This window comes from Oncorhynchus nerka, linkage group LG22, assembly GCF_034236695.1.
Source record: "Oncorhynchus nerka isolate Pitt River linkage group LG22, Oner_Uvic_2.0, whole genome shotgun sequence".
Lineage (NCBI taxonomy): Eukaryota > Metazoa > Chordata > Actinopteri > Salmoniformes > Salmonidae > Oncorhynchus > Oncorhynchus nerka.
In genome coordinates, this window is record NC_088417.1 from 94,341,247 (window position 1) to 94,362,021 (window position 20,775).

The 20,775-nt window shown below is 43.8% G+C and overlaps 1 protein-coding gene across 2 annotated transcripts in view; it reads left to right on the forward strand.

Annotated features, from left to right (window-relative positions):
- The window catches only part of LOC115104753 (zinc finger and BTB domain-containing protein 7C), a 36,115-nt gene extending 15,584 nt beyond the window's left edge, over positions 1-20,531 (forward strand). The window contains exons 1-3 of one of the 2 annotated variants that reach the window (XM_029626103.2): positions 3,672-4,024; positions 17,199-18,542; positions 19,120-20,531. In XM_029626103.2, coding sequence (XP_029481963.1) covers positions 17,227-18,542; positions 19,120-19,834 — 2,031 coding nt within the window. In that variant the 5' untranslated portion in view covers positions 3,672-4,024; positions 17,199-17,226 and the 3' untranslated portion in view covers positions 19,835-20,531. Of the gene's footprint in view, positions 1-3,671; positions 4,025-17,198; positions 18,543-19,119 lie in introns of those variants that run through there. The other variant, XM_029626102.2, reaches the window with a different exon arrangement.
- The last annotated feature ends 244 nt before the right edge of the window (positions 20,532-20,775 follow it).

The window sequence follows — 20,775 nt, forward strand, 5'->3', positions numbered from 1 at the left end:
ATAATATAGCTGAGCAGTATAATATAGCAGAGCAGTATAATATGGCTGAGCAGTATAATATGGCTGAGCAGTATAATATAGCAGAGCAGTATAATATAGCAGAGCAGTATAATATAGCTGAGCAGTATAATATGGCTGAGCAGTATAATATAGCTGAGCAGTATAATATGGCAGAGCAGTATAATATAGCTGAGCAGTATAATATAGCAGAGCAGTATAGTATAGCTGAGCAGTATAATATAGCTGAGCAGTATAATATGGCTGAGCAGTATAATATGGCAGAGCAGTATAATATGGCAGAGCAGTATAATATGGCAGAGCAGTATAATATGGCAGAGCAGTATAATATGGCTGAGCAGTATAATATGGCAGAGCAGTATAATATAGCTGAGCAGTATAATATAGCTGAGCAGTATAATATAGCTGAGCAGTATAATATAGCTGAGCAGTATAATATAGCAGAGCAGTATAATATGGCTGAGCAGTATAATATAGCTGAGCAGTATAATATAGCAGAGCAGTATAATATAGCTGAGCAGTATAATATAGCAGAGCAGTATAATATAGCAGAGCAGTATAATATAGCAGAGCAGTATAATATAGCAGAGCAGTATAATATAGCTGAGCAGTATAATATGGCTGAGCAGTATAATATAGCAGAGCAGTATAATATGGCTGAGCAGTATAATATGGCAGAGCAGTATAATATGGCAGAGCAGTATAATATGGCAGAGCAGTATAATATGGCAGAGCAGTATAATATGGCAGAGCAGTATAATATGGCAGAGCAGTATAATATGGCTGAGCAGTATAATATGGCAGAGCAGTATAATATGGCAGAGCAGTATAATATGGCAGAGCAGTATAATATGGCAGAGCAGTATAATATGGCAGAGCAGTATAATATAGCAGAGCAGTATAATATGGCTGAGCAGTATAATATGGCTGAGCAGTATAATATAGCAGAGCAGTATAATATAGCAGAGCAGTATAGTATAGCTGAGCAGTATAATATAGCAGAGCAGTATAATATGGCTGAGCAGTATAATATGGCTGAGCAGTATAATATAGCAGAGCAGTATAATATAGCAGAGCAGTATAGTATAGCTGAGCAGTATAATATAGCTGAGCAGTGTAATATAGCTGAGCAGTATAATATGGCTGAGCAGTATAATATAGCAGAGCAGTATATTATAGCTGAGCAGTATAATATGGCTGAGCAGTATAATATAGCTGAGCAGTATAATATGGCTGAGCAGTATAATATGGCAGAGCAGTATAATATGGCAGAGCAGTATAGTATAGCAGAGCAGTATAATATAGCTGAGCAGTATAATATGGCTGAGCAGTATAATATGGCAGAGCAGTATAATATGGCAGAGCAGTATAATATGGCAGAGCAGTATAATATGGCAGAGCAGTATAATATGGCTGAGCAGTATAATATAGCAGAGCAGTATAATATGGCAGAGCAGTATAATATGGCTGAGCAGTATAATATATCAGAGCAGTATAATATGGCTGAGCAGTATAATATAGCAGAGCAGTATAATATGGCTGAGCAGTATAATATAGCAGAGCAGTATAGTATAGCTGAGCAGTATAATATAGCTGAGCAGTATAATATGGCTGAGCAGTATAATATAGCAGAGCAGTATAATATGGCTGAGCAGTATAATATGGCAGAGCAGTATAATATGGCAGAGCAGTATAATATGGCAGAGCAGTATAATATGGCTGAGCAGTATAATATAGCTGAGCAGTATAATATAGCTGAGCAGTATAATATAGCAGAGCAGTATAATATGGCTGAGCAGTATAATATAGCTGAGCAGTATAATATGGCAGAGCAGTATAATATGGCTGAGCAGTATAATATAGCAGAGCAGTATAATATAGCTGAGCAGTATAATATAGCAGAGCAGTATAATATGGCAGAGCAGTATAATATAGCTGAGCAGTATAATATAGCTGAGCAGTATAATATAGCAGAGCAGTATAATATAGCTGAGCAGTATAATATGGCTGAGCAGTATAATATAGCTGAGCAGTATAATATGGCTGAGCAGTATAATATAGCTGAGCAGTATAATATGGCTGAGCAGTATAATATAGCTGAGCAGTATAATATAGCAGAGCAGTATAATATAGCTGAGCAGTATAATATAGCAGAGCAGTATAATATAGCTGAGCAGTATAATATGGCAGAGCAGTATAATATGGCTGAGCAGTATAATATAGCAGAGCAGTATATTATAGCTGAGCAGTATAATATAGCTGAGCAATATAATATAGCAGAGCAGTATAATATAGCAGAGCAGTATAATATGGCAGAGCAGTATAATATGGCAGAGCAGTATAATATGGCAGAGCAGTATAATATAGCTGAGCAGTATAATATGGCTGAGCAGTATAATATGGCAGAGCAGTATAATATGGCAGAGCAGTATAATATGGCAGAGCAGTATAATATAGCTGAGCAGTATAATATAGCAGAGCAGTATAATATGGCTGAGCAGTATAATATAGCAGAGCAGTATAATATAGCAGAGCAGTATAATATAGCAGAGCAGTATAGTATAGCTGAGCAGTATAATATAGCTGAGCAGTATAATATGGCAGAGCAGTATAATATAGCAGAGCAGTATAATATAGCTGAGCAGTATAGTATAGCTGAGCAGTATAATATAGCTGAGCAGTATAATATGGCAGAGCAGTATAATATTATCTCACTGCTGTGATCTCTGACTCAAACTGAAGAACCTGTCACCTCTCTGATCATCCTAAGTAGACTTTGAATCACTTGCAGGAAGTCAAAACAAGGGATCATAATCATGTCATTGCATTAAATACATATGCAGTTCAACTCTTTAGTTTCTGTTTTGGATTTAGTCTTGTACAAAATGTATTTATATTTTTTACACACAAAATATTTATTATAATATGTATAATATGTATCTTCTAAAAATGCTCCAATAAATCCGAGTGAGCGACGTAGTGGAGTTTGACTAGACATGAATCAACAGGAAACAGACAGGTTGTTAAAGAACAGATTGGAGAGCTGCTCCAGATTATAAACTCAGATTAACGTGTCTCCCAGCCCATAGTGAGCGTTTACGAACAGACTGAGTTTGTGGTGTGATGGAATATCCATTAAGGGTGCGATAAGGTTGAATGACAGAAAATGGTTGGAATTGAGACCGTAGTCACTGAAGGGCTACAGGACTGTAAATGTATCACGTCTTATTTGACAAAGTAAAACATACCAATCATATTTTGTGGTTTTAATCTTAAATCTTGAAGTTGTTGCTTCACATCTGATCTCTACTCTGTTGTTTCATCTCTGATCTCTGTTGTAGTGACCAGTGGAGGTTCATAATTAGCATTTTTTAAATATTTTTATTTACATTTCTTTCCTTCATTTTTTTGTTATACCCTAAACCCTTACTGCTTCACCCCTCTCCTTCCATAATGCAATTCACTCTAACAAAACAACAAATTCATTTTGTCTGACCTAAATCAGAGGGTGTCTGAGCCATGAGTTTATAACACACTGTGCTTAACTTGTGTTGTGGAGGAGGGCTGGGGGTATTATTATCTTTCAGCTACCCACCCTGCTATAAAAACTAGTGGTGCAACATCTCCACATAGCAGTAATGCTGCTCTGCTCTCCCTCCCTACTGTGAATCTGACAAGCCTGCCTTCCCTGCCTGCCGTCTCTCAACTGCTCACCAGCCTGTTTACGTCTGCCAGGGACACACACACCTCTCTCCGCTCCGGTCCGGTCTGGCGGTCCACTGTTAACCTCCTTTAGCTGCTACTTGTCTTTGTATTGGTTTCTGGAAGTGTTGGATATTTCCTGGTTTTTGTGAATGGGCGGCCGATGCGAGGTGGCTGTGACTGTGAATGGACTGACTGACTGTCAGCTCTGGGTACACTATTCTGAAGAGGCAATGTGACAGGTCTCTGGACACCACTGGTAGACTCTGAATTATAAACAAACGGAAAGAAAGGAATTAAGAAGGTAGGTAATGAGGATTCCGTTTAGAATTCTAAGGATTCTTGTTTTTCAATTCTGCTGACTTGTGGCATGCTGAAAATTCTGTATCTAGTTTGGATACGTTTGTGTTTGAGTGAGTGTGCCTGCTTATTGCTGCAGTGAATGAGTCTTTCTTTTCTACAGTACATGTGTACAGTGCACCTGTTCAGCGTGTGTATGTGTTTGTGTGTGTGGAGTTAGGTATGTTTTAGGTGTTTAGAGCGTTGTCTGTTGTGTTGTATTCCTCCCAGGTGCAACACTCTGAAAGTGCCTCATCTCCAGGTGTGGATACATTCATTTATGACTCACATAATTGTTTTGGATAGCACTATGAGACACCGTGGTCTTGAGAAAATGAGGTTGCCAAGACCTCTTTCGCAATAAAAATGTGGAGACAACATTTATTGTACTGGGTAGAAGAAATGTTAAATACAGTATTTTGGCTTTAACGTTTTAAAATCGTATTGTATTCTCCTGATGGGGTTTCATTGAATTCATTATTTAGTCAAAACACACACTTGCGCTGGTGGATTTATGGCAAAGAAAAGCTGAATAAAATGTGTAAGAGAATTGAACTCTTACATAGCACTGGGGCTAAGATATAACTCCTAAAACAAACGTTGAAGTTTTTAAAAGTTGTAGTAGGAGAGTGTTGAGAGAATAAGAACTGAGGGGTATCGAAGATGACTGTTTGTGACACTCTTATCCCCTCAAAACATAGGGATTAGGCTAGCTTGTTTTACAACAACTGTTTGTTGTCTACTTTTTTTTAAATGATTGGAGTACTGTATATATATAAAAGAGATGTTGAAACATTCAAGTCAAATTAGCTACAAGGATTTGTTCTACAGAGAAGCAAATATGAAAATATATTTTGTAAAGCCATTATCCGTTGACAGTAGCCTCATCTGCTATCTGGTTGACTCTTAATGAGACTGTCTGAATTATAATTCATTTGTCATAAATCACTTAAACTCACAAACAGGAGGACAGATTGATCAAAGTGGTTGTCAAGGAGACACCAACAATTCTTTAAAAACTACCATCTCTGGCCATGGGATCATCAATAATTTAAATAAAAGCATCAGTGGTCAAAATTGAACTCATTAATTTAAACTGAAATATTGCATTATCATAAGTAAATCATCAGTAAATGAATATATATTAATGATTTATAATGGTTCTATAACTGAATAATAGTAGCCAATGAACTAATTATAACCCCTTTATTAAGACAAACTTATTGTAAAGTATGATATCTTGCTAAATCCTATTTAATAAAGTGGATACTCTTTTACATAAAAAGTTACCAGAATGGATTCAATGAAACCAAAGGTTGTCCTCTGAGACCTAATAAAGTACCAAAACAATGTATTGACTGGTGCAGATAATGGTGTGAACCTCGGGGCTCTCCTGGAGGCTCAGTGGATGGCTCCATAAGAAACTCCTATAGGATTGCTCTTTATTTCAACAAACAAACTGTACGATTGGCTTGTAGGTTTAATGAGCTTTCAATTCACTAGTGCAAAACAGTGACTGTTTCTAGTACATTCTCATTACACATTCCATAAACAAATATAAATAATTGGAATTAACATAAATATTCAGATTGTCAATATGTTTTTCTGTAGCGCACCAGCTGATAATATGTATGCTATACTGTAGGTAAAAGTATGCATCAGAGATGTCTCAATATACAGTATACAGTATCAACTATTTATATATTTAAATGAATTTGTCCTCCCCAATAATTCACTATTTCTACATGAACATTTTGTCGATAGAAAAAAGCCACTTCATCAACTGTATGTCACAGGTGTCGTCGATCCAGACGAGTAGTTTCATATCATTATCCTTTACATTCTGTGACTCTAGTAGTTTCATATCAATATCCTTTACATTCTGTGACTCTAGTAGTTTCATATCATTATCCTTTACATTCTGTGACTCTAGTAGTTTCATATCAATATCCTTTATATTCTGTGACTCTAGTAGTTTCATATCATTATCCTTTACATTCTGTGACTCTAGTAGTTTCATATCAATATCCTTTACATTCTGTGACTCTAGTAGTTTCATATCAATATCCTTTACATTCTGTGACTCTAGTAGTTTCATATCAATATCCTTTACATTCTGTGACTCTAGTAGTTTCATATCAATATCCTTTACATTCTGTGACTCTAGTAGTTTCATATCAATATCCTTTACATTCTGTGACTCTAGTAGTTTCATATCAATATCCTATATAAGTTATCAACTTTGGTCGAGTTTATCTGTGGACGGCTCTGTGTTTACCTGCATTATTATTATTGGGAGTCTGATAGTGTACGACAATCTATATATATATTTTTAAATCAGTGGTGGAAAAAGTACTCAATTGTCATACTTGAGTAAAAGTAAAGATACCTTAATAGAAAAAATGGCTCAGGTAAAAGTGAAAGTCACCCAGTAAAATACTACTTGAGGTAAAGTCTAAAAGTATCTGGTTTGAAATGTACTTAAGTACATTGGTGGAAAAAGTACTAAATTGTCATACTGGAGTAAACATTACAAGTTAATAGTAAATGCTATTGTAAATGCTATACATCAAATTCCTTTTATTGAGCAAACCAGACGGCACAATGTATGTTTTTTGTTTATTTTTACGGACACACAGGGGCACACCAACACTCGGACTTCATTTACACACACAGTGTTTGTGTTTAGTGAGGCCGCCAGATAGGGATGACAGCTTACACACACAGTGTTTGTGTTTAGTGAGGCCGCCAGATAGGGATGACAGCTTACACACACAGTGTTTGTGTTTAGTGAGGCCGCCAGATAGGGATGACAGCTTACACACACAGTGTTTGTGTTTAGTGAGGCCGCCAGATAGGGATGACAGTTTACACACACAGTATTTGTGTTTAGTGAGGCCGCCAGATAGGGATGACAGCTTACACACACAGTGTTTGTGTTTAGTGAGGCCGCCAGATAGGGATGACAGCTTACACACACAGTATTTGTGTTTAGTGAGGCCGCCAGATAGGGATGACAGCTTACACACACAGTGTTTGTGTTTAGTGAGGCCGCCAGATAGGGATGACAGCTTACACACACAGTATTTGTGTTTAGTGAGGCCGCCATATAGGGATGACAGCTTACACACACAGTGTTTGTGTTTAGTGAGGCCGCCAGATAGGGATGACAGCTTACACACACAGTGTTTGTGTTTAGTGAGGCCGCCAGATAGGGATGTTTACACACACAGTATTTGTGTTTAGTGAGGCCGCCAGATAGGGATGTTTACACACACAGTATTTGTGTTTAGTGAGGCCGCCAGACAGGGATGACAGTTTACACACACAGTGTTTGTGTTTAGTGAGGCCGCCAGACAGGGATGACAGCTTACTCTCACAGTATTTGTGTTTAGTGAGGCCGCCAGACAGGGATGACAGTTTACACACACAGTGTTTGTGTTTAGTGAGGCCGCCAGACAGGGATGACAGCTTACACACACAGTGTTTGTGTTTAGTGAGGCCGCCAGATAGGGATGACAGCTTACACACACAGTGTTTGTGTTTAGTGAGGCCGCCAGACAGGGATGACAGTTTACACACACAGTGTTTGTGTTTAGTGAGGCCGCCAGACAGGGATGACAGTTTACACTCACAGTATTTGTGTTTAGTGAGGCCGCCAGACAGGGATGACAGTTTACACACACAGTGTTTGTGTTTAGTGAGGCCGCCAGATCGGGATGACTGTGCATTTTATTGGTATACGTGTGAATTGGACCATGTTGCTGTCATGCCTGAGCATTCCAAATGTAACAAATACTTTTGGGAGTCATATTTTCTTCAGGAATAAGTTAGGAATAAGTTGTCAAGTTGTCAGTCCAGACAAGTGTTTCCCCCAGACAGTGGAGCTTGGTGGCCTTTGGGAGAGCTTGGTGGCCTTTGGGAGAGCTTGGTGGCCTTTGGGAGAGCTTGGTAGCCCTGGGGTTACTAATCAGAGGTGGTGATGGGGAGTTTGGAACACAGAAAGAGAACTATGTTACTGTTAGCCCCTGTCTGTCTGGCCCTTGTCAGCCTCTAATGATGACACTGCCTGCCATAGCACTAGAGGTGAGCGAGGACACAGTGTCAGTGGTGATTTGGGATGGGGGGTACATAGTGACTGAGGGTTCGGAGGGAAGCAGAGGAGCTGTGGATCCTGGATAGACCAACCTGCTCTCTCATTGTGACATCCTCTTCTGCTTTTCCAAACCTCAAATCAAATCAAATCAAATTCTTCCTGCTCGTTAGCAATGATATACAGCCCTATTAGGATTATTAGAATTCAAATCTGGTTAAAAAATACATGTTTTAATCCAAAACAGTATGTGATAGTCTTTATTTTGTATTATTTTTTTACATATTTGATTGTAATAGTTGCCCTGTAAGCATTATCTGGGACTATTTGACATTATCTGGGACTATTTGACAAAGCAGAGTGGAAAAGCTACTCTGGGCTCTATTGAGAACAAACACTGGATCGACGCTGTCTTTCCATGGGCTGACAGACAGACAGGACAGGCAGAGACTGCCAGAGCAAATCACACAAAAATAAGGGGTTATCAGGCCGTTTGACAAAAGTTTACAAATGTTCCCACCCTGAGGGAGGGAAGGGTTAAATTAAGGAAGGCGTTGTGGGATGAAACAGTGATCTATGCAGGACTGTGAAGTGGGAAAGCAGTGCTCTCCTCTCCTCTCCTCTCCTCTCCTGTCCATGTGGCACATCCTCCTCAGATCCTCTCCAGGACATAGTAATTAGCCCGGGTGTGTTAGCGTTAGCTAGCGTTAGTGCTGGAGCAGAGAGAGAGAAAGAGTGGAGCGTTGGCTACTGCCTGGCTAGCAGCCCATGTTCCCAGGGAGACAGGCTAAGTCCTAAACGGCACCCAATTCCCTATATAGGGCACCACTTTTGAGCAGGGCCCATTGGGCTCTGACCTAAAGTAGTGCACTATAAAGGGAATAGGGTGCCATTTGAAAACAGATAGAGACCAACAGCGGCCTCCCTCCCAGGTCCTCTCAGGCCCCTCTCTTATCCACTTTGTTGTTCTAAGCGCCACACCAATTGTTTGACTTGGCTGGGTATTCCAGGGAGGGGCTCCTGGTCCTACACAGCGCTGGTTTTAATGCAGCCTGTCAGGGAGGGGCTCCTGGTCCTACACAGCGCTGGTTTTAATGCAGCCTGTCAGGGAGGGGCTCCTGGTCCTACACAGCTCTGGTTTTAATGCAGCCTGTCAGGGAGGGGCTCCTGGTCCTACACAGCTCTGGTTTTAATGCAGCCTGTCAGGGAGGGGCTCCTGGTCCTACACAGCGCTAGTTTTAATGCAGCCTGTCAGGGAGGGGCTCCTGGTCCTACACAGCGCTGGTTTTCATGCAGCCTGTCAGGGAGGGGCTCCTGGTCCTACACAGCGCTGGTTTTAATGCAGCCTGTCAGGGAGGGGCTCCTGGTCCTACACAGCGCTAGTTTTAATGCAGCCTGTCAGGGAGGGGCTCCTGGTCCTACACAGCGCTGGTTTTAATGCAGCCTGTCAGGGAGGGGCTCCTGGTCCTACACAGCGCTGGTTTTAATGCAGCCTGTCAGGGAGGGGCTCCTGGTCCTACACAGCGCTGGTTTTAATGCAGCCTGTCAGGGAGGGGCTCCTGGTCCTACACAGCGCTGGTTTTCATGCAGCCTGTCAGGGAGGGGCTCCTGGTCCTACACAGCGCTGGTTTTAATGCAGCCTGTCAGGGAGGGGCTCCTGGTCCTACACAGCGCTGGTTTTCATGCAGCCTGTCAGGGAGGGGCTCCTGGTCCTACACAGCGCTGGTTTTAATGCAGCCTGTCAGGGAGGGGCTCCTGGTCCTACACAGCGCTGGTTTTCATGCAGCCTGTTAGGGAACTTTGATGGACATTCGATACCTTTTTCTCTCACTCTCTCTCTCTCTTTCTCTCTCTCTCTCTCTCTCTCTCTCTCTCTCTCTCTCTGTCCCCCTCCTCTCTCTCTCTCTCTCTGTCCCCCTCCTCTCTCTCTCTCTCTCTCTCTCTCTCTCTCTCTCTCTCTCTCTCGCTCTCTCTCTCTCTCGCTCTCTCTCTCTGTCCCCCTCCTCTCTCTCTCTCCCTCTCTCTGCCCCCCTTCTCTCTCTCTCTCTCTGTCCCCCTCCCCTCTCTCTCTCTCTCTCTGCCTCTCCTCCTCTCTCTCTCTCTCTCTTTGCCTCTCCTCCTCTCTCTCTCTCTCTGCCCCCCGCCTCTCTTCCCTCTGTCTGTCCTCTGTGTTGAACGAATGCTGAGTGTTACACTTACGGAAATCTGGTGAAGTCAAGACCCTGAAGCCCACGAATCCGATCCCTCTTGTCTCCTTTCCTTGTATTGTTACAGAGCTGACCTTTGACCTTTGACATGCCATCTCTTCCTTACCAAGACCTAGAAGATGATTAGGTCCCTTGTGTCAACATCAGCTGCTTCCAAGAATAATGTTAATATGGTACAGCCGATGAAAGATATGCTAGACCTTATTGATCTAATGTCCATGAAGGTTATTAGTACTGTATGGATACATATTTTATAATGAAGCAACTTGCTCTTTCTATGAACTGACAGAACAGAAACAATAATCTCACTGAATTCCACTTCGTCTTTTGTTTCAAGTTGCTCATCAAAGATTCTTCATCCTCCACTGTATATCTGTAACGTATATATTCACCTATAGGTCTTCCACTGTCTACATCTGTACCATAATCATAGCAACTGTTCCTTAGCAACAAGATCGAGAACACATTTGATTGGTAACTGAGCACAATGCCACCTGGAAATGATTTAGGGAGATGTTTTAAATATTTATCCTATGTGACGTATAGAGAGAGTGTTAATATGGGGTCGGAAACTCATAGCGTACATACACAGATTCTTCTGTAATGTTAACTATGGACCATTGAGATCCAATCACACAATGCAGCTGTGGCAAGAAGCCATCTGAAAGCATCTATCCACATACCCATTCTAACCGCTGAGGAGCGGACAGCTAAGTTTAACCTCTATTCATAGACAAGACATGAATGGAAGAGAAACTGTCCCAAACCGTTTTTTCACTCACTGTAAACATTACCTAGAATGAACAAGACCATTTAGGATAGCATTGAACACCACTTTGACTATAATCAAAAGACAATGAATGGATCGTTAGCCGTGGTCCGTGCAGCTCTGTTGTGTCTCTATGTGCTCTGAATGAACTTGACTGGTGAATGAATGTTTTATACATTTTATAAATTAAATTAAATGTTTACCTCTTTGCCACTGGGTTTCTGCTCCCACTTTGGGATCTAGGCAGGGTTGCTGTAAAGCTCTTTTAGATCTAGGCAGGGTTACTGTAAAGCTCTTTGGGATCTAGGCAGGGTTACTGTAAAGCTCTTTGGGATCTAGGCAGGGTTGCTGTAAAGCTCTTTGGGATCTAGGCACGGTTACTGTAAAACTCTTTTAGATCTAGGCAGGGTTACTGTAAAGCTCTTTGGGATCTAGGCAGGGTTACTGTAAAGCTCTTTGGGATCTAGGCAGGGTTGCTGTAAAGCTCTTTGGGATCTAGGCACGGTTACTGTAAAGCTATTTTAGATCTAGGCAGGGTTACTGTAAAGCTCTTTGGGATCTAGGCAGGGTTACTGTAAAGCTCTTTGGGATCTAGGCAGGGTTACTGTAACGCTCTTTGGGATCTAGGCAGGGTTACTGTAAAGCTCTTTTGGATCTAGGCAGGGTTACTGTAAAGCTCTTTTGGATCTAGGCAGGGTTACTGTAAAGCTCTTTGGGATCTAGGCAGGGTTACTGTAAAGCTCTTTGGAATCTAGGCAGGGTTACTGTAAAGCTCTTTGGGATCTAGGCAGGGTTACTGTAAAGCTCATTGGGATCTAGGCAGGGTTACTGTAAAGCTCTTTGGGATCTAGGCAGGGTTACTGTAAAGCTCTTTGGGATCTAGGCAGGGTTACTGTAAAGCTCTTTTGGATCTAGGCAGGGTTACTGTAAAGCTCTTTGGGATTTAGGCAGGGTTACTGTAAAGCTCTTTGGAATATAGGCAGGGTTACTGTAAAGCTCTTTGGGATCTAGGCAGGGTTACTGTAAAGCTCTTTTGGATCTAGGCATGGTTACTGTAAAGCACATTGTTATCTAGGCATGGTTACTGTAAAACACTTTGGGATCTAGGCATGGTTACTGTAAAGCTTTTTGGGATCTAGGCAGGGTTACTGTAAAGCTCTTTGGGATCTAGGAAGGGTTACTGTAAAGCTCTTTTGGATCTAGGCAGGGTTACTGTAAAGCTCTTTGGGATCTAGGCAGGGTTACTGTAAAGCTCTTTGGGATCTAGGCAGGGTTACTGTAAAGCTCTTTTGGATCTAGGCAGGGTTACTGTAAAGCTCTTTGGGATCTAGGCAGGGTTACTGTAAAGCTCTTTGGGATCTAGGCAGGGTTACTGTAAAGCTCTTTGGAATCTAGGCAGGGTTACTGTAAAGCTCTTTGGGATCTAGGCAGGGTTACTGTAAAGCTCTTTTGGATCTAGGCAGGGTTACTGTAAAGCACTTTGTTATCTAGGCATGGTTACTGTAAAACACGTTGGGATCTAGGTATGGTTACTGTAAAGCACTTTGGGATCTAGGCATGGTTACTGTAAAGCACATTGTTATCTAGGCAGGGTTGCTGTAAAGCTCTTTGGGATCTAGGCAGGGTTACTGTAAAGCTCTTTGGGATCTAGGCAGGGTTACTGTAAAGCTCTTTGGGATCTAGGCAGGGTTACTGTAAAGCTCTTTGGGATCTAGGCACAGTTACTGTAAAGCTATTTTAGATCTAGGCAGGGTTACTGTAAAGCTCTTTGGGATCTAGGCAGGGTTACTGTAAAGCTCTTTGGGATCTAGGCAGGGTTACTGTAAAGCTCTTTGGGATCTAGGCAGGGTTACGGTAAAGCTCTTTTGGATCTAGGCAGGGTTACTGTAAAGCTCTTTTTGATCTAGGCAGGGTTACTGTAAAGCTCTTTGGGATCTAGGCAGGGTTACTGTAAAGCTCTTTGGAATCTAGGCAGGGTTACTGTAAAGCTCTTTTGGATCTAGGCAGGGTTACTGTAAAGCACATTGTTATCTAGGCATGGTTACTGTAAAGCACTTTGTTATCTAGGCATGGTTACTGTAAAACACTTTGGGATCTAGCCAGGGTTACTGTAAAGCTATTTGGGATCTAGGCAGGGTTACTGTAAAGCTCTTTTGGATCTAGGCAGGGTTACTGTAAAGCTCTTTGGGATCTAAGCAGGGTTACTGTAAAGCTCTTTTGGATCTAGGCAGGGTTACTGTAAAGCTCTTTGGGATCAAGGCGGGGTTACTGTAAAGCTCTTTTTGATCTAGGCAGGGTTACTGTAAAGCTCTTTTGGATCTAGGCAGGGTTACTGTAAAGCTCTTTGGGATCTAGGCAGGGTTACTGTACAGCTATTTTGGATCTAGGCAGGCTTACTGTAAAGCTCTTTTGGATCTAGGCAGGGTTACTGTAAAGCTCTTTTGAATCTAGGCAGGGTTATTTTAAAGCTCTTTGGGATCTAGGCAGGGTTACTGTAAAGCTCTTTGGGATCTAGGCAGGGTTACTGTAAAGCACATTGTTATCTAGGCATGGTTACTGTTAAGCACTTTGTTATCTAGGCATGGTTACTGTAAAGCACTTTGGGATCTAGGCAGGGTTACTGTAAAGCACTTTGGGATCTAGGCAGGGTTACTGTAAAGCTCTTTGGGATCTAGGCATGGTTACTGTAAAGCACATTGTTATCTAGGCAGGGTTGCTGTAAAGCTCTTTTGAATCTAGGCAGGGTTATTGTAAAGCTCTTTGGGATCTAGGCATGGTTACTGTAAAGCACTTTGGGATCTAGGCAGGGTTACTGTAAAGCTCTTTGGGATCTAGGCATGGTTACTGTAAAGCACATTGTTATCTAGGCAGGGTTGCTGTAAAGCTCTTTTGAATCTAGGCAGGGTTATTGTAAAGCTCTTTGGGATCTAGACAGGGTTACTGTAAAGCTCTTTGGTATCTAGGCAGGGTTACTGTAAAGCTCTTTGGTATCTAGGCAGGGTTACTGTAAAGCTCTTTGGGATCTAGGCAGGGTTACTGTAAAGCTCTTTGGTATCTAGGCAGGGTTACTGTAAAGCTCTTTGGGATCTAGGCAGGGTTACTGTAAAGCTCTTTGGGATCTAGGCAGGGTTACTGTAAAGCTCTTTTGGATCTAGGCATGGTTACTGTAAAGCACTTTGTTATCTAGGCATGGTTACTGTAAAACACTTTGGGATCTAGGCATGGTTACTGTAAAGCACTTTGGGATCTAGGCATGGTTACTATAAAGCACATTGTTATCTAGGCATGGTTACTGTAAAACAATTTTATCTAGGCATGGTGACTGTAAAGCACTTTTGGGATCTAGGCATGGTTACTGTAAAACACTTTTATTTAGGCATGGTTACTGTAAAGCACTTTGTTATCTAGGCATGGTTACTGTAAAACACATTGTTATCTAGGCATGGTTACTGTAAAGCACTTTGTTATCTAGGCATGGTTACTGTAAAGCACATTGTTATCTAGGCAGGGTTACTGTAAAGCACTTTGGGATCTAAGCATGGTTACTGTAAAGCACATTGTTATCTAGGCTTGGTTACTGTAAAACACTTTGGGATCTAGGCATGGTTACTGTAAAGCACATTGTTATCTAGGCAGGGTTACTGTAAAGCTCTTTGGGATCTAAGCATGGTTACTGTAAAGCACTTTGGGATCTAAGCAGGGTTCCTGTAAAGCACTTTGGGATCTAGGCAGGGTTACTGTAAAGCTCTTTTGGATCTAGGCAGGGTTACTGTAAAGCTCTTTGGGATCAAGGCAGGGTTACTGTAAAGCTCTTTTTGATCTAGGCAGGGTTACTGTAAAGCTCTTTTGGATCTAGGCAGGGTTACTGTAAAGCTCTTTGGGATCTAGGCAGGGTTACTGTAAAACACATTGTTATCTAGGCATGGTTACTGTAAAGCACTTTGTTATCTAGGCATGGTTACTGTAAAGCACATTGTTATCTAGGCAGGGTTACTGTAAAGCACTTTGGGATCTAAGCATGGTTACTGTAAAGCACATTGTTATCTAGGCTTGGTTACTGTAAAACACTTTGGGATCTAGGCATGGTTACTGTAAAGCACATTGTTATCTAGGCAGGGTTCCTGTAAAGCTCTTTGGGATCTAAGCATGGTTACTGTAAAGCACTTTGGGATCTAAGCAGGGTTCCTGTAAAGCACTTTGGGATCTAGGCATGGTCACTGTAAAGCACTTTGTTATCTAGGCATGGTTATTGTAAAGCTCTTTTGAATCTAGGCAGGGTTATTGTAAAGCTCTTTGGGATCTAGGCATGGTTACTGTAAAGCACTTTGGGATCTAGGCAGGGTTACTGTAAAGCTCTTTGGGATCTAGGCATGGTTACTGTAAAGCACATTGTTATCTAGGCAGGGTTGCTGTAAAGCTCTTTTGAATCTAGGCAGGGTTATTGTAAAGCTCTTTGGGATCTAGACAGGGTTACTGTAAAGCTCTTTGGTATCTAGGCAGGGTTACTGTAAAGCTCTTTGGTATCTAGGCAGGGTTACTGTAAAGCTCTTTGGGATCTAGGCAGGGTTAATGTAAAGCTCTTTGGGATCTAGGCAGGGTTACTGTAAAGCTCTTTGGGATCTAGGCAGGGTTACTGTAAAGCTCTTTTGGATCTTGGCATGGTTACTGTAAAGCACTTTGTTATCTAGGCATGGTTACTGTAAAACACTTTGGGATCTAGGCATGGTTACTGTAAAGCACTTTGGGATCTAGGCATGGTTACTATAAAGCACATTGTTATCTAGGCATGGTTACTGTAAAACAATTTTATCTAGGCATGGTGACTGTAAAGCACTTTTGGGATCTAGGCATGGTTACTGTAAAACACTTTTATTTAGGCATGGTTACTGTAAAGCACTTTGTTATCTAGGCATGGTTACTGTAAAACACATTGTTATCTAGGCATGGTTACTGTAAAGCACTTTGTTATCTAGGCATGGTTACTGTAAAGCACATTGTTATCTAGGCAGGGTTACTGTAAAGCACTTTGGGATCTAAGCATGGTTACTGTAAAGCACATTGTTATCTAGGCTTGGTTACTGTAAAACACTTTGGGATCTAGGCATGGTTACTGTAAAGCACATTGTTATCTAGGCAGGGTTACTGTAAAGCTCTTTGGGATCTAAGCATGGTTACTGTAAAGCACTTTGGGATCTAAGCAGGGTTCCTGTAAAGCACTTTGGGATCTAGGCAGGGTTACTGTAAAGCTCTTTTGGATCTAGGCAGGGTTACTGTAAAGCTCTTTGGGATCAAGGCAGGGTTACTGTAAAGCTCTTTTTGATCTAGGCAGGGTTACTGTAAAGCTCTTTTGGATCTAGGCAGGGTTACTGTAAAGCTCTTTGGGATCTAGGCAGGGTTACTGTACAGCTCTTTTGGATCTAGGCAGGGTTACTGTAAAGCTCTTTGGGATCTAGGCAGGGTTACTGTAAAACACATTGTTATCTAGGCATGGTTACTGTAAAGCACTTTGTTATCTAGGCATGGTTACTGTAAAGCACATTGTTATCTAGGCAGGGTTACTGTAAAGCACTTTGGGATCTAAGCATGGTTACTGTAAAGCACATTGTTATCTAGGCTTGGTTACTGTAAAACACTTTGGGATCTAGGCATGGTTACTGTAAAGCACATTGTTATCTAGGCAGGGTTCCTGTAAAGCTCTTTGGGATCTAAGCATGGTTACTGTAAAGCACTTTGGGATCTAAGCAGGGTTCCTGTAAAGCACTTTGGGATCTAGGCATGGTCACTGTAAAGCACTTTGTTATCTAGGCATGGTTATTGTAAAGCACTATGGGATGTAGTCATGGTTACTGTAAAGCACTTTGGAATCTAGGCATGGTTACTGTAAAGCACTTTGGGATCTAAGCAGGGTTACTGTAAAGCTCTTTGGGACAACTGTTGCTGTAAAGAGGACTATAAATATGTAATAAATGTGATGTTTTGTCCCTGTGCTATAAATCAGTATATTGCCTGATTTAACAGAATTGTCTACCTTCATACACTATTAGTTCATGTCTGTCTCCCTGTTCTGTAGATCAGTGAGAGGAGAAGGAGAGTCGAGGATGGGCCACAGTGAAGATGACCTGATTGGGATTCCGTTCCCCAACCACAGCAGCGATGTCCTGTGCTGCCTTAACGAACAGCGGCGCGCCGGGTTGCTCTGTGACGTGGTGCTCATCGTATGCGACCAGGAGTACCAGACCCACCGCTCGGTCCTCGCCGCCTGCAGCCTGTACTTCAAGAAGCTCTTCACCGTGGCCTCGGACGGAAGGGACAAGCACAGTGTGTATGAGATAGACTTCGTGGCCCCGGAGTCACTGACGGCCATCTTGGAGTTCGCCTACACATCTACGCTAACGGTGACGGCGTCCAACGTGAAAGAAATTCTTGGAGCGGCTCAGATGTTGGAGATCCCCTGCATCGTCACCGTCTGTCTGGAGATTATGGACTCTGGCAAGGGAGGAGGAGAGGGAGATGAGGAGGAAGACGAAGAGGAGGAGGAACAGGAGGAGGAGGAGGAGGAGGAGGAAGAGTCGAGGAAGGACGAGCAGGAGGTTCATGAGGAGGACAACGCCAGTGAGTGGTCAACGAGGTCGTCAGAGAGTCAGGACCAGGCCGAGTCGGAGAGAGGAGCACCACCCAGTACCTCTCAGTACCAGCACCAGTATGAGCTGCAGAGGAACAGGAAGTGCACAGACAAAGACTCTCAGTGTGAGAAACCCAGCCCGGAGCATGAGCGCATGGAGAGCCGAGCCCTCAAGGACTTTTCCATTGAGTCTCTGCTACAGGAAGGGCTGTACCCTAAACTGCCATCAGTCCTGGACAGGAGGGACAACTTTTCCCCTCTGCTCCCTGGCTTCTACCCTCCCATGTGGGCTGCAGAGTTCCCAAGATTCCCCCCGCAGGTCCTAGACCCCAGCCACCACGCCCAGACCCCAACCCTCCACCGTTCCTCCCACCCTTCTCAACTGGACAACCGACCCTTAGACCTGGCCGTGAAGAGAGAGGTCGTCAAGGAGGAGCTGAAGGAGGAAGTCCCTCCCAGCATGCTCCACAGTGACTTCCTGAAAGACTTAATGACCTCCGGCCTGGGGGTGGGGGTGGTACGGTCCGAGGGGCCTCACCTCCACCCGGGTCAGATAAAGCAGGAGGAAGACTTCCGCTCATACCTGAGCTTCCTGAGTGCATCAAGCCACCTGGGGGCACTGTTTCCTCCCTGGCAGATGGAGGAGGAGAGGAAGATGAAGCCCAAAGCATCCCAGCAGTGTCCCATCTGTAACAAGGTGATCCAGGGGGCGGGGAAACTACCCAGACACATGAGGACTCACACAGGAGAGAAACCATACATGTGCACCATCTGTGAGGTGCGCTTCACCAGGTATGACAAACACTCTTGATACTGTAGGTCTTACCATCTTCTGCAAGGAGATTCTAAAAGCCAATAAACACAGTACTGACACACAGTATCCGTTAGTGATGCCACGTATGTGGATAAGTGGCTAAGTGATTAGGTAAAAGTGTTGCCTGATCATATTCTAAGATAATAATCAAAATGCCTACATGTAAAAAAAAATATTTAAAAAATAAAAGATATCAATCATTAACCCGTGAAATTGAGAGGGGATTTTTTTGGACAAAGATTATAGTATTACGGTAAGGGAGTCATATCCTCTCATCTGAATATCATCCGAGACCTAAAAAGTGGAAACCCCCTGTCTTTCTTTCTAGTCACTTCCTGCCTCTGCTCTGGCATGATTGTTTCACCGGGCACATTTAATACGTACCCCAGAGTATACCCTCCAACAATGCTTTCATCTCTGATACATCTTTCAGAACACATACAGTTGAAAGGACAACACATTGAAAAAATATATATTTTGACCTCAATGGGACAACCTGGTAACATAAAAGTGAACTAAATTAAATAATATAAGCTTCTATTTTTTTCTTTTCAGGCAAGACAAGCTGAAGATCCACATGCGGAAGCACACAGGAGAGCGGCCCTACGTCTGCCTCCACTGCAACTCTAAGTTTGTCCACAACTACGACCTGAAGAACCACTTGCGTATCCACACAGGGGTGCGGCCCTACCAGTGTGAGCACTGCTACAAGAGCTTCACACGCTCAGACCACCTGCACCGACACATCAAGAGGCAGAGCTGCCGCGTCTCACGCCCTCGACGAGGCCGCAAGCCCGCCGCCTGGCGCTCAACCAACAACTTCCTGCAGGGCCCTCCTGACTCGGCCAATCACCACGAGGATGGCAAGGGCGGCTGCCGGCTCCTGCCCTCCTCCCATCGAGGCGTTAGAGGTCACGGTCTGGGCCTAGGGGAGAGAGAGAGACAGGCCCTGGGTGGTAAGGGCCTGGGCTATAAGGACTTGGACAGTGACAGCAGAGAGGGCAGGGAGGCCAGAGAGGGCCTGGAGGGCCGGGAAGCTAGAGAGGCCAGAGAGGGCCGGGAGGCCAGAGAGGCTCGGCATCACCAGTCAGACAGGAAGCATGTGGTTGACAAGGTGGAGCTGGAGAGACAGAGGGGCGTGTTCACCTTTGCCCTGGCGGGGCCTGGGGGGGAAATCCTTACCCACCCTCCATTTTACACCCCGACCCCTGACCCCTGGACCATTAGACTGGAGAACCACGCCTCTCCCATCCCTGAGCCGACCAACTGACACAGATTAAAGATGATAGAACAGAGACAGTGCCAACTGACACTTGAACAGAGAGAGAGCCGGCCAACTGACACCTGAACAGAGAGAGAGCCGGCCAACTGACACCTGAACAGAGAGAGAGCCGGCCAACTGACACCACAACAGAGAGAGAGCCGGCCAACTGACACCTGAACAGAGAGAGAGCCGGCCAACTGACACCTGAACAGAGAGAGAGCCGGCCAACTGACACCTGAACAGAGAGAGAGCCGGCCAACTGACACCTGAACAGAGAGAGAGCCGGCCAACTGACACCTGAGCAGAGAGAGAGCCGGCCAACTGACACCACAACAGAGAGAGAGCCGGCCAACTGACACCTGAACAGAGAGAGAGCCGGCCAACTGACACCTGAACAGAGAGAGAGCCGGCCAACTGACACCTGAACAGAGAGAGAGCCGGCCAACTGACACTTGAACAGAGAGAGAGCCGGCCAACTGACACCTGAACAGAGAGAGAGCCGGCCAACTGACACCTGAACAGAGAGAGAGCCGGCCAACTGACACCTGAACAGAGAAAGAGCCGGCCAACTGACACCTGAACAGAGAGAGAGCCGGCCAACTGACACCTGAACAGAGAGATAGCCGGCCAACTGACACCTGAACAGAGAGAGAGCCGGCCAACTGACACCTGAACAGAGAGAGAGCCGGCCAACTGACACCTGAACAGAGAGAGAGCCGGCCAACTGACACCTGAACAGAGAGAGAGCCGGCCAACTGACACCTGAACAGAGAGAGAGCCGGCCAACTGACACCTGAACAGAGAGAGAGCCGGCCAACTGACACCTGAACAGAGAGAGAGCCGGCCAACTGACACCTGAACAGAGAGAGAGCCGGCCAACTGACACCTGAACAGAGAGAGAGAGCCGGCCAACTGACACTTGAACAGAGAGAGAGCCGCCAACTGAC